The sequence below is a fragment of the Aythya fuligula genome, chromosome 21 (assembly GCF_009819795.1).
Source record: "Aythya fuligula isolate bAytFul2 chromosome 21, bAytFul2.pri, whole genome shotgun sequence".
Classification (NCBI taxonomy): Eukaryota; Metazoa; Chordata; class Aves; order Anseriformes; family Anatidae; genus Aythya; species Aythya fuligula.
The window spans coordinates 4613401-4626505 of record NC_045579.1 but is presented as its reverse complement, the minus strand read 5'-3'; the positions used below and the strand labels follow the sequence as shown (position 1 = coordinate 4626505).

Here is a 13105-nt window from a genome sequence, read left to right as displayed (position 1 = left end):
AGCAAACGAAGGAACAGAGCAGAGCAAAACCAAACCAAAGGACCAAAGAAATGGGGGACTTCTAGCTTTCGGATGAGAAACTGCATCTTCTTTGTGTTGTCCCACCTCCATACCCTCGGTCAACATTCCCCGTAGGGTAGCTGGATGTGCAGGACAGCCGTGAATGCCAGGAAAAGGGGGTTGAAAGTATAATGCAAATCTCTTTTCTCGTTTTTGTTTGTTTGTTTGTTTTTTGTTTGTCTGCTTTTTACATATATACACAAGTCTGACAATAAAATGTGGAACACAGTGCAATGTCTTGGCTGCGTAGCATCCAGGACTGGCTTAGTTGTGCATCGTGGCGTGCCGCAGGGACACACAGGATGGATAAGTAAAATTATGTCCTCGTCTGGCTTCCATAGAGGAGCAAACTGGGAGCTGTTCCCCTGGAAGAAGAGCAAAGTCCTCTTTAAAACCTCACTGCAGTCTCTGGAGGAGAAGGCATTCCTCAGAGGTGCCGCGGGCTGGGGTGCCCGTTATGGTACAGCTTCTGTTTGATGTGCACCATGTTCCCAGTCGCCTCCTCGTACTGCCTGTGGTGACGTTTTCTGAACTCCTTTAAGTTACAAAATTTTGGAATCCAAGACCAGGAATTGTCTGGAAGGCAGAAAGGAGAAGGAAGATGAGATATTACAGGAACGCCGAGCCCCACATTCTCCTGCCTCACCTCACACAGAACCACAGCACGGCTGAGGTTGGCAGGGACCTCTGGGTCCGTCCTGCCCAACCCTCTGCTCAAGCAGGTCCAGCTGGAGCAGGCTGCTCAGCACCACATCCAGGTGGCTTTTGAGGCTCTCCAAGGATGGAGACAGCTCCCAGCCCTGGCGCTGGGCTGGCAGCGGGGCACACCGGGGCTGTGCCTTCAGCTGGGGAAATGCTGGCGGCACGAACAGCCCCGCTTCAGGAACTGCTCGAGCAGGCTGCCAGGGACTAGGGAAGACTAATGAGAAATTAATATCGTTTTGATCAGAGTTTTTAGAAAGAGTCAGTCCGCTTCCCTAATTAGAATTTCTTATAGCTTTACAGATAAATCTCGCTGCTCATTCTCCTCCTCGGCGTAGTAGTTTAACAGACACCTGCACTCAGAGCTAGTGTGATTTACAGGGACATCGATTACGGAACAGGATGCCAAGCCACTATTGGCTATAATATTCACTATTTGCTATTAATATTCAGTATTTTTAATAGCATTTCTGCCTTTTTCCCCCTCCAGCAGCAAAAGCCCACAGGACGTGAGGCTGAGGGAGTGAGGCTCACTCGTTCTGGTCATCCTCAGGGTGCTGGGTCAGGATGCTGAGCTAACTCATCTGAGGCTGAAAAAGTCTGGCACATCTGGAACAGTGATGGGGATGGGGAAACCTCTGCTGATGTAGTCCTGATGCAACACAAACATCTGCCTTTGCCATCACTTTGTGTCAGGTTCCTACAAACAACACAAGGCTGTTGTGTATGCATACACCTGGCTGCAAACTGTGTGCACAGGAAAATCCCGATTTTGTGCAAATTGGACATACTCTGCCCACACATGCGGACATACAACCACAGGCTGCCAGTGTGCAGCTCCCCATCACACCCCCCTTTGCTTCAGACTTTCCAGTGCAGAGCCCTCCAAGCTCCTCAGATGCCCGCTCCCACCTAAACATTAAAGCCCACAGGAGAGGGCTGGGCTGGGTTGTGGCCATGCCAAACCCACGAGGATCAAGCAGAACCAGAAACCGAGAGGCTGGTGCCCAACATCTCAGCCTGACAGGGCTCGCGGGGCTGCACTTACCATACCGCCGGCTGGTTCTCCAGGCTCGCACCGCGTAGTGGAGAACCCCATCCATCCAGACCAGAAACCAGCTTATACAAAAGCCCAGCAAAAGTCCCAGCATCAGATCAATCTCTTGCTTGGTTACATTGTCAGTCACAAAGTAATTCTCCGAGGAGTCCACCACTGACTGATCCCCATCATAAGGAATAACGTAATGGACGTGATGCCTGTTGCAGGGAACAGAAACAGGGAAAAGCATCAGAGGAGAAGAGCAGAGTACGTTTTCCATCCAGAACCTGCTTTTTGTGGCCAGGGGCTGGCTGAACAACGCTCCTTTGCTGTCCCACTGACATCCCTGGCACCAGCGGTGCTGTCTGCCACTCTGTGCTCACGTTAGCAGAAGAACTGGCAGGAAACGAAGCAGCAAAGCCCAGAACCCTGAGCCTGGAGCTCATGTTGCATTCCTGACATGTGCCCAATCTCATCATCTGTAACCCCACAGCCTGTGCTGAGGACAGCCCGAGGCTGCAGAGGCTGCTCCCCAGGGGCACGGAGGGCAGTGTGGCGGTCGCGTAGAGGCAGAGGTCAGCAAGGCCTCGCTCCTGCCAGCACGTGGGGTCCGAGCGTGTGGCCACCACTGTTCCCAGCAGGCCCAGAGAACAAGGAGAAGCACATCTCCCACCTACCAGAGCAGAGAACACTTACACCCATGGATGAGGCACCAGAAAGCCAGCCTTAAATTCATCCCAACAGAGAGACCTGTGAGGTCCAAGATGGCCTCACAGGCCCCCACTGCGTGACTGGGGGACGCAGGTCTCCCTAAGTTATTCAGATCCTTCAGCACATCTCGTGTCCCCGCAGCCATCCTGGTGCTGTACAGGGTGTGCCACCAGCACTGCTGCAGGGACGGGTGCTCAGCAGCTCAGCCCCCCCACCCCGGCGCTGCCCCCTGCCACCCCCAGCACAGCACCCGCAGGCACCGCGTGCGGGAGAGGAGGCGATCCCCGGAGGCCTCTGAATATGCATGAGGTGCAGGTTGCTGGATAATCACGCCTGAGAAACGTCCAAATATTTACACAAACAAACCTCTGCTCGGAGGAACCTACCGAAAACAGCCCTCGGCTCCGCAGCAGCTGCGCCAGAGGCACGAGCTCCCTGCGGAGCAGGGCCTGTGGGGCTGGGGCCATTCCTGGTGCCAGGAGGCAGGGGGAAAGCCACGAGTCCATGAGACCCGGCTAGATGGTCCCTCACCAGGCAGGGAGCAGAGGCTGTGTGAGGGACAGCTCCCAAAAGGGAGCTCGTTCGTGGATGGGAGGGTTTCCATTGACTTCAGGGAGACGGCCCAGCAGCTGTGCAGGAGGGGCAGACGAGCCTCACGCACCACCAGAGACACCTGGCAGGTCCTCAGCTTGCTCCCTTTTGCACAGAAACAGCCTGGGAACCAGGTCCACGAGCACCTTCACAAGTGTGGCCTCCTTGAGATGCCCAGGGCCTTGAATGTCTCAACAGGAGCTGCCGTGCATCCCCTCTGTGTTGCCATGTCACAACCCAGGGCTGCCACAAGCCCGTCCATGCAGAGCAGCGCTACCAGAGCCAGCTCTGGGGTGGAGAGGAGAAAACTTCCCTCACACACCAAGCATGAGCCCACTCCTGCTGCTGACCCCTCTCAGGTGGCTTCCAGGGATCCCTGCCCCAGACACCAGGCAGCAGCAGGGGCCTGGCCCTCCTTTGTGTCCCCTTATCCATGCAGTCACTCCGTCCCCAAAGCCCAGTGATTTCAGAAGGGTGGAGAATAGGGACAGCCCCACAGAAGTTCTCTGTTGCAGCTCAGTCCCTGGGGACGTTGCAGGAGTGATCCGGAGGCACCAGTGCATCGGCACAGCCAGTTATTAATAGAGCACGGAGGTCCAGGGTCCCCTCCGCACACCGAGGGAAATGGAAACTGGAACATGGCCTGGATGGAAAGGAGCTGTGTGGGATCGCCCTCTGAAGCAGGAGGGGCTGGTGGTCACCAGCATCAGCTCTCCTGAAGCAAAGGGACTGGGTTTGCTGCTCCGTCCCCAGGTAGGCAGCACCCGGGGAGAAGCTGGAGCTGCTGGACCCAGGGAGCAGTGGCTGTGGCTGTGCACTTCTGCTCCGGCTGCAGCCTCCCTGCCCCTTCCCAGCCCTCGGGATGGGGGAGAGCTCCTCCAGCCCCGGGCAAGCCGTGCACGAAGCCCTGAGTGCGGCCGTGCTGGAGCAGAGCCGTGGCCAGCCTGCCTGGGACGTCTCCCTACGGAGCTGCCCAAAGCGCTAATGTCCCTTCCAGTGACCTTGCGAGCGTGCTGCCTGCTGCAGCCCAGCCACAGCACCGGAGCCCTTCAAAAAGCACTGCTGCTCGGGATTTGGGGGGGAACAAGGCTCAGCCTGCCTCTCTGGCCATCCCCGAGGCACAGCCACCAAGGCACGCTGTGACAGGGGCTACAGGAGGCACAGAGCCTCCGTTCTGCTTCCCTGCCTGACCTTGCAGCCTCTCCCCAAATGTGCCAAGCAGCCCAGCTCCTCGCAGAGCACGGCCAGCAAAGCCAGGCTGCAGCAGCGTGGATGGCACCACCGCAATGGTGAAAGCATCTTCCTGGGACCCTTCACGCTGCTGCAGCTCCCGGGAGCCCAGGGGAGGCCTGGAGGTCTCCAGCGCAAGGCAAGGAGCATCCCCAGCCTCCCAGCATGGCCACAGAGGATCTGGGGACACAGAGGTTTAAGGACTTGTTCCGAGTGGCTGGGAAAGGAAGAAACCGAGCAAAAACGTCGCGTTTTGGTGCTCAGGTTTTGCTTGGGAGGCTCTGCCCGGGAAGGACAGACTCGCCCAAGGTCACCCAGAAGGTCGGTGGCAAGGAGAAGGCTGCAAGGCCGAGCTCCCGAGCTCCCTGCCCTGTCCCAGGCAGGGAACTCCCAAGCCCCCAGGCTGCTGCGACGAGTCCGAGCTCCACGCAGGTGTCATCATCTGCTCTCCCCAACTCACCCGGCCGCCACGGACGCCCTTTGGTGATTTTCCTTTGCATGACATCACCCAGCTCCTGATCCGCTGCCAGCCTCCTGCTTCCAGAGAGGACCCTTTCTTTCCTGGCTGGGACAGAGATGTTGGGAGCGGGGCAGCGCCACGCTTCTGCTGCCCTGGAGCCGGTGCAGCCCGAGGAGGAGGGACCCCCAGCATGGGGATGTGGCCACCCTGAGGATCTGCGGGGACAGAGGGGACTTCCCTGCAGCTCTCAGATGCGGCTCTCACCCTTTCTTCCTCCAGCGGGTGCTGAGCACTGGCTCAGCATCAGCACCAGGTGCCCTGACACTGCTGTTCTCACTCTGTGTACCGTCACCACGCCAGCTCCCCTTGGCAAGCAGCCGGCAGGGCCCTGCCCTTTGCTTTGGTGCCCTTTGGACATCACCACCCCATAGCCCACAGCCTGGCAGCTGCACCAACCTCGGCCACTCGTCCCTGGCAGCAGGCAGGAGAGCAGGTCCCGTGCTCGTGTTCCTCCTGGCAGTGTCCAAACCCCATAGCCATGGCCAGACACTGAATGCTTGGGGCCTCACGGCCTTCCCGAGCTCCCTCTGACCTCCTGCAGCCAGCGAGAGGCCACAGTCCCCCTCTAACCCTACAAAGAACCCACCAGGACCCAGCATGGCTGGGTCACCCTCGCCTCAACACGGTTCCACCTTGCTGCTGCCAGAAGGTGCTGAGAAACAGCTTTCAGCCTGAAGTTGGCCCCCCTGAGCTGACCCCACGGCAACGTGTGGCACAGGCCAGCCCTGCCGCGATCAGCCCCTCAGACGGGCTGTGTTTTCTCCCCCAAAAACCTCTACCCCAGCAACTCTCCCCAGTGCCAGCACACCCAGTGCTTGGGAACACAGTCAGCAAAGGCTCGGCCTACAGCTGCAGGAGAGGAGCGCCCCATGGGGCAGGGCTGGCAGAGGGATTTGGGGGATTTTGGGGTACTCCTTTCACTGAGAACCATCACAGCCAGGCAGAGCTCAGGGGAAGGCAGATCCCTGCCCACCAGCAGGGACTCCGGCCCTCACACAGCCCGGAGGGCCCTCTGAGCAGGCCCCAGTGTGCCAGGTGATACCGCTGAGCCCACAGCCACCAAAACGCTCCTCCCTGCCCGCTGTGCTGAGCTTTGGGCAGCCCAGGGAACCGGCAGGAGTCCCAGGGCTGAAACCTGGGCTTTTCCCCTGGGGTCTCACAGGGGTGAGGTGGGACAGAGAGCCCGCAGCACGGTGAGCAGCACCAGCTCCCTCCTCCAAGGCCTCCCTTTGGTTATCAGCACGGTAAAAGCCCTTTGCCAGGCCCTGGTGCTGCTGTGCTCTGGGATGTGTCCCCGCCTGGCCCAGAGCTGCCGATGGCTGGGGGCCGTGCTGGGAGCACGGGGGCAAAGAGGCCGAGGCGCGTTGGGCATCAGCCGCCTGCAAACCAGAGGAGACACCGAGCTCAAGAGCATGGTGACGGCTGCACCATCGCCTGCCCAGCTTTCTAAGAAATGACCTGAGTATGCCCAGGGACGGTGCCGCGGCTAATTTATCGGCCTCAGCAGCAGCTCTGCAGCCACGCAGCTGGAGGAGAGTGGTGGCCCTGCCACCTCCTTGGCCGTGGGCGCAGGGGACACTCGGCCACAACACCCGTGAGACCTGACAAGGCCCAGCTGCTCCCGGCGATGCTGAAGCATGTTACCCACAGCCAATTTGCACCACCACTGAACACAGCTGTGGCAAGCCAAAAGAAAAATGGGCTGAAGCGGCAGAGGAAAAACTCTTAAACAAGTGAAAAACATCCAGAAGGCTCCAAAAAACTACCCAAGGAAAAGGCCCTACCCTACCAAAAAGAAGAGGACTTTGTCTACAGCCTTCCCCGCTGGCTTTAGCACTGAAGTGCCCAAGGAGCCAGGATTTGGGGGCTCTGGTCCGGCCACACGTGGCCCTGGAGGTGCTGCTCACCCCTTCCTTGCTCTTCTGCCACAGGAATCTGCAGAGGAACCACGGGCGATGGCCACCTTTGGCAAGTGACCTGCGGCCCTCTGTTAAGCTTTACACATCCCATGGGCTGGCCCAGAGGCAGGCCCCGCAGACGGGTGGTTTTGCAGCCGGCAGCAGGCCGTCAGGCCCAGGGATGAGGCCTCCAGGTGTGTAGGACGGGGATTATGGAGAAGACCCCAATTTGCTGCCCCAAAACCCAGCACTCAGGCTCCGACACGGAGCAGCCAAAGCCTGCTGAGCACCTCAGCATCGCCCACGGCACAGAGCAGTGCCACTTTAGGGGACTCCAGCATTGCCCAACAGCCACAGCAGGCATCCATCCAGCCCCAAAATTGGGCACAGCCAAGAAGCTGCCCCTGATGCTCCCAGGATCAACCCGGCCATCAAACCGCGCTGCGTCCAGCACCACCACAGCTCTCGGGGGAGAAGCCATGGAGGAGTCAAAGCCGAAGGCAGATCACGGAGCCTCAAAGTGACACCTAGGCAGCAGCAGCACTCCCTCCCGGACACGGAGCCTGGGGGCTCTCCGCACCCCGATCCTCCCAGGCTCCACAAACCCCCCCGAGAAGCGACGCGGCCCAGCGGCACCCAAGGCAATCCGCCAGGCGTTAAATCAAAGTTACTCACTTTCCAAGGGCTGGCAGACGCCTGTACACATGCAGGCACACAAAGGAAAACGGGCTTCCAGGCCCGCAGGAAACTCTTCTATCCAGAAAAAATAAAACAAACAAGCTCCCCCCCCTCCCCGTGAGCATGCAGGAGCTGCCGGGGAAGGTGAGACACGGCCGGAATGCAAACATGGGAACCCAGCCCTGCCGCTGGCCACCACCTCCCCGCTCCTGCCTGGGGTTGTCGGGGTGGGAAGGGGATTTGGCCAGGTGGGAGAGCGGCCGCGGGCCACTTACCTGCCACAGTTGCAGTGACAAACTCGGTCTTCCCCTCTGAGATGCGGTAGGATGTAATTGTGAAATCTGTCCAGCAACGCATTCATGTCCATCAAGCAAGCTATTGCCTGTAAGAGCCCATAACCAAGGCATCTGGTCAACTCTGGATGATGGAATAAAACATTGACTCCAGTTTGATTGCCAGAGACTGAAGCGGGCATAAAGAAAAGAGCCGGGGTGTGTAACGGGGCACGCACACGGGCACACACGCGCGGAGGTGCACAGGCTGAGGGACAGGCTTGGGGGGGGGGGGGGTTGGAGAGGTGGGGGGGGAGGGCGCGGAATGGAGGGGAGGGAAAGAAGCGAAATCTCTTACCATAACGATAGAGGCGCCCAGGATCATGAAAATCATGGTGTTTGCATTCATGGACATCAAGGGGGAATTGCCGGCGGTCGGGTCCGTCCGCCCCCAGCCCGAGGAGGGCGAGCGGCGGCCGCGCTATTCCGCAGCGCGCAGCCCCGGGCGCATCGCGCTCGCTGCGGTGCGGCGGGGGGCGGCGGGGCTGCGGGGAGCCCCCCGCACACCCCCCACTCCCCCGGGGCTCCCTCGCCCTGCCCGATCGCTTTTCCTTTTTTTTTTTTTTTATTTTATATATATATATATATTTATTATTATTATCTTATTTTTTTTCTCTCTCCTAGGACGAACGGGACGGGCAAAAATAAAGGATAATAAGGAGGCTGAGGGTAAGAAGAAGCCCAAATCCGCTTCCCCCGCGCAGCCGAGGGAGGTGCGCCACGGCTCCGGGAGCGGGCACAAGCACAGCCCTTCATGCAGCAACTGGAGAGCCAGCCAGCCGGAGCCGGGGGGAGGCTGGGGGGGGGGGTGGGGGGGGGTGGGGGGAGGAGGAGGAGGAGGCAAGCTGCAAAAATCACCCAGTCCGGGGGAGCCTCATTGCATCCCTCTTCCCCGACCCTCCCCAAAAGCAACCCCTCCCGATCGGCGCAAAAATAAATAAATAAAAAAATAAAACAAATAAATAAATAAATAACGATAATAATAAATGAAGGGAAGGAAAAAAAATAAAAAATAAAGGGGAAAAAAAAAAAAAAAAAAAAAGGCAACACAGCAGCGCTAAGCAACGCGTCTTCCCCTTTTTCCTTCCCTCCCCAAGCCCCCGCTGGAAGCCCCCAGGGAGGGGATGCTGCAGGGGGGGGACGCGCCCAGCCCCGGCCTTTACCTCGGCGGGGAGGCTTCTGCTCCCCGAACCGCTCATCGGCGGCGAGCGGCGGCTGCTGCGGCCCTACCCTCGCCGGGTGTCCCCCCTCCGGTTCCCCCCGGAGGAGCAGCCCCGCTCCGAGCCCCCCTGGGTCTTCCTCGGGGGCTCCCGGGGCTGGGGGCTCCGCGGGGAACCCCCCGTGCTCGTCCCCAAGGGGCTGCGGGGGCGAGAGCCCCGCTCGCTGCCCTGGCAGGAGGAGAAGGAGCGTGAGGGACTCGTCCCCTCCATCAAACCTGGCATCCGAGGTGCGGGCAGGAGGTCGCGCTCCGCGGTCTCCCATGGCGTTATCTCGCTTTGGGCAGCGCGAGGCAGGCCGCGGGTAGGTTCTTCCAGGCAAAAATCGGGGTGGCCAAAGCAATAACTTTGGGGTTGCTTGGTTGGTTTTGTACGGGGACTGTGCGGGCTGGACGAACGGAAGAGCTGACGGCCACCGCTAACACCGCTCGGCGGCTGTCACGTCGTGGCGCGCGCTGCCCTCACCTCCTCGGCCTTCCCCAAGGTTGGCTTCACCTTGCTGGGGCCCCAGTACCGCTCCTGTGGGCTTCCCAGGGCCCAAAACCTAGAGTTTGCTTCTGCCGGGCTGCGCATTCTTGCCCATTTGTTTCCCTTTCTGCTCCTCAGGCCACAATCAGCCTCCTTATGTAATGACTTGTGTTATATAAACTCCATTCTTCAAGGAACAGTCATTAACCTACTACCGGGTATTGAAAATACCAAAATACTGTCACACAATTAAAATCACTAAATGGTGTCCTCAAATTAGAGCACAGATTGCATTGCAGGTTTTTTTTTTTGCCTTTTTTTTTTTTTTTTTTTTTTTAACGAACCCACCCGCAGGAGGCGTTTGAGGAGCCGGGCTCCTCATGTGAAGGAGCAGCGAGGATGGGGGCACCTCGGCCACCGGCACACACAGCCCCTCGGGGTCCCCTGCAGTCCCCTGCCCCAAGCTGCTTTCACCAGGTGCTGGCTTTGGCCACCAGCACGCACTGGAGGGAAGTGTGTGAAGATGCTCTTTTTTTTTTTTTTTTTACACACAAGGGCCGAGATGCTTGGACAGCCACCAGAACGGTTTACAAGAAGTTCAACTTCTTCCTGACGGCTTTAATGTAGCCAGAAGTAAGCTGCTCGTTTTCGAAAACCCGGCCTCCTTACCCCTCAGTGCTTGGGGACGTACAGCAGACACTTATTAAACCTTTCTACTCATTAAACGTCCTTAGAGCCCCAGCAGTGCTGGCTGGGGATGGATAAGAGCAGAGACCTGACCGGGAATCTCCTCCCCCAGCCCAGGCGAGCTTCCACCAGCCGTGCTGGGGGATCCCCAACTTTCCTTCTGGGAGCAGCACAGAGCACGGAGCTCACACGGGTCAGAACACGCACGACCAGAGCCAGCATTTCTCTTTTTTCCTATTTAATTTCTTCTCCTGTGTAAGAACACGCTCACTGCCCTCCTCTCCCTGCACTCCAGGCTGTTCTGTTCCTCTGCTCTCACCAGTGCCCCTGTGCTGCTACAAGCACCCGTGCTTGTTTCCTTGATACCCTCTCCTAAGCTCCTACATGCACATGAACTAAAAGTTGAAACTGGATAACCTGCCCAGCAACTGGGGCAACCTTGCCAGGCTCATCGATGTCTGCGCAGGCAGATCCAGCAGTGCCGAAAGTGAGGGAAGAGTGCGCTCCTCCACCCAACGCAGTCTGAAGGCTCTTCCATCATTTTTTACTTACATGAACCTGCTTGAAAGACATGGTGAGGGCTCTGATGGAAAGAAAGTCCGCAAATATTATGAAGTTCTTGGAAAAAGACAGACACAAACCCAAAAGTAACTGGTGAGAAGGAAAAACAGACTGGAAATGAGGTGACCGAGGTCCCACCGCTCCTTGCCCTGCAGGTGGGACCTGCAAAGGGCTGAGAGGGGAGAGGTGGAAGCTCAGGGAGCTCTTGGTGAGGACCTGGCCATGGAGAAAGGAGCAGCAGCTTCACGGCAGCAGGAGAGCAAAGCCTTGCGACCACGCTTCAGTAGGAACAGCCCTTCAATCAATATGGCCTGTCGCAGCAAGTCAAGAAAGCGCGAGAGGTGCTGACAAAGCACAATCGCTGCTTTTAGGAAGGGGGGGAGGAACTGGGAGGAATTATTTGCATTTTAGAGCCACCTCTGCAAACGGACTATCGTTCGGCACGGATGCTCGTCGCGAGGAGCAACACTGCACCTGCAAGGCATGGAGAACACCACCAGCAGCACCAGCAGCACCAGCAGCCACCAGCTGAGCCTCCCCTGCGGTGCCGCAGCAAGGAATCCAGGAGCAGCAGCGCTGCGAGGAGGCGTCGTGGCTAATGAAATCCCACGGCTTTAAAACTCGTTGTTCTGGGCTCACCCCGTCACCTGCAGCCGTTTGTCAGGCTTGTGGAACGGCGCCCTGCTCTTGACAGGAAAAGACGTTGTTTTCCCCATTTCTCTTAAACAAAAAATGGTCTTAAAATTTCTTTTTAGCGCAGAAAATAACTTTGACCTCCTGTTTATCCAAGTTTTATTTACACCCACACATATATATGTAGATATAAATACACAGCTCTCAAGATTAGGACCCCATAAAATTCTTAGATAGACTGAGCTCCATTGTGGAGTTCAATGCAAACAAAGCACGTGGAGACAAAATAATTATCTAAATGCATGATTTTCCCTTAACCTACACGTTAAATGACTAGTTACAGGTTAGAATGAGAACAGCTTCATCCAAGGAACAAGTTTTTCATGCCAAAATCAGGAATGCTTTGACATGGCCTGCAGATCACTCAGGACACTTGCCCACGGCTCTGGCTCTTGGTCACGCATCCTTCGTAAATAAACGAAGTCAAGGTGCGGGAAAGCAGCCCATGGGCTGAGACAAACGGCCAGCTTCCAAGGGAGATTTTGCCTCTGAACAGGGTATTTGGGATGGAAAGCACAATTCTGTCACATCTCGCACGCTGCATCATGTTTTCAGATGAAGGCTTCTCCTTTCAGTTTGAAGCTGCAGCCGATGAGGTTCCACCGAACCGCCCTCAGCACCACAGCAACCCGAATTCTCTGCCAGACAGCATGTGCAAAGCATAATCGTTGCCTAACAAAAAGGACACCTCTGTAAATCTGCATATGCACACAACACAGTGTAAAAATCACCCCGTTCGGTGTTTTATTGCCTTGTTGTGAAATAACAGAGCTCTGTTTAGGATGGATGCAGTCGCAGATCAAAACCGTTTCCAGACGTGCTCTCGGTTTCACCTTGCCACGGGGTAAAGGCTTCAGTCCTGATGCTGCGCAGGGAAGGACTCTCCTCAAAACACTCGGTACTGTCCTTGCTTGAAATACCTTTTTAAAGGGATCAAGTGAAGCTGCTCAATCCTTACCGAATCCTCCTCTTCCTGGGGCTGTGAGAATCCCCATGGTAACGAGCTCTGGTAGCAGACAAATGAACAGAAGCAGAGGACGCTGAATGAAATCCTTCAGATAGAGTCTCCAGCACCAAAATGGGCCAGGCCAGGCCAATCACAAACCCTGCACTGCACACCTCACCGCAGCTGCTGCTCCAGCTCCCCAGCCCCTGATCTCTTCATTCACTCTCCGCAGGAGTTCTGCTCTAGGTATTTTTAACCCAAGAAGAAGAGCGCGGGTATTTTGGGGACATGAAGCATTCCTGGACCCCGCAGGTGACGCGATGACCCATTTGGACACTGGCCAGGACCCAGATTGAGCTGGCAGAGGTCTCGGTTTCCCCACAAGGGAGCTGAAACCTCCTCCAACCCCACTCCACCTGAGCAGCGAGGTGTAGGGTGCCTCTGGGGGCCTGGATCAACAGGCAACTGATTTGCAACTGCAAAGGCTTTCAGATAGGGACTTGCAGCCTTCAGGTGTGGCACAGGTGCCTTTTAATACATGTGAGTGTGTTCACTGAAAGAGGTTAGGTGGGATTGCTGTAGGCCTAACCACACACGCCCCTAAAGCTGCCTGCTAGCTGGTAACATCACCCTAAATTCAGAAAAAGCACCGAGCATTAGCTTTGGGCATAGGGAAATCAGCACATTTAAGAAAAATTCTTCTGAGATGCCAGAGGTCAGCAGGAGAATGAGAGAGAAGCCAGTTCAAACTCCGTTTCGTGCCACTTCGCTT

The 13105-nt window shown here is 57.0% G+C and overlaps 1 protein-coding gene across 1 annotated transcript; it reads right to left on the bottom strand.

Annotated features, from left to right (window-relative positions):
* On the bottom strand, positions 1-8193 carry TMEM240 (transmembrane protein 240). Its single transcript, XM_032201556.1, has 4 exons — positions 8060-8193; positions 7705-7811; positions 1811-2019; positions 1-636 (listed from the first exon to the last, which is right to left on the bottom strand). Exons 1-4 carry the CDS (start codon positions 8114-8116, stop codon positions 488-490), a joined length of 522 nt encoding a protein of 173 aa, XP_032057447.1. The 5' UTR covers positions 8117-8193; the 3' UTR covers positions 1-487.
* Between the last annotated feature and the right edge of the window lie 4912 nt (positions 8194-13105).